This window comes from Ceratina calcarata, unplaced genomic scaffold, assembly GCF_001652005.2.
Source record: "Ceratina calcarata isolate Rehan_Ccalc_2016 unplaced genomic scaffold, ASM165200v1 scaffold138.2, whole genome shotgun sequence".
Lineage (NCBI taxonomy): Eukaryota > Metazoa > Arthropoda > Insecta > Hymenoptera > Apidae > Ceratina > Ceratina calcarata.
In genome coordinates, this window is record NW_017134906.1 from 1 (window position 1) to 321 (window position 321).

Consider the following 321-nt stretch of genomic DNA (forward strand, 5'->3'; position numbering starts at 1 on the left):
AATTTATTACCTTGGACGAATAAACAGCTCTAGGATTCGAGGCACCTTTTAATAACGACACGTTGAACGTTTGTGGAATATCCGTAAATCCAGGCAATTTGTAAGCACCTGGCCCTTTGCTACAGACAGCTCCATTCCTTAAATAAATCATTTCTTCTAACGTGAACAAGCCGTATCCTTGAACGAAAGCACCTTCGATCTGACCTATATCAATCGCAGGATTCAGACTTTGACCTAAATCCATTACAATATCTGTCCTCAACACCTGTTCACAGATATTAATTGTAAATTAGACAATTATTTTATTACACAGACAGTCAG

The 321-nt window shown here is 38.0% G+C and overlaps 1 protein-coding gene across 1 annotated transcript in view; it reads right to left on the reverse strand.

Moving 5' to 3' along the window:
* Positions 1-10: 10 nt before the first annotated feature.
* LOC108629765 (xanthine dehydrogenase-like) overlaps positions 11-321 on the reverse strand; it is a gene marked incomplete at both ends in the record, with an annotated part of 2,513 nt that continues 2,202 nt past the window's right edge. The window contains one exon of the mRNA XM_018032622.2: positions 11-265. Within this exon, the coding sequence (XP_017888111.2) occupies positions 11-265 (255 nt within the window). The remainder of the gene's footprint in view (positions 266-321) is intronic.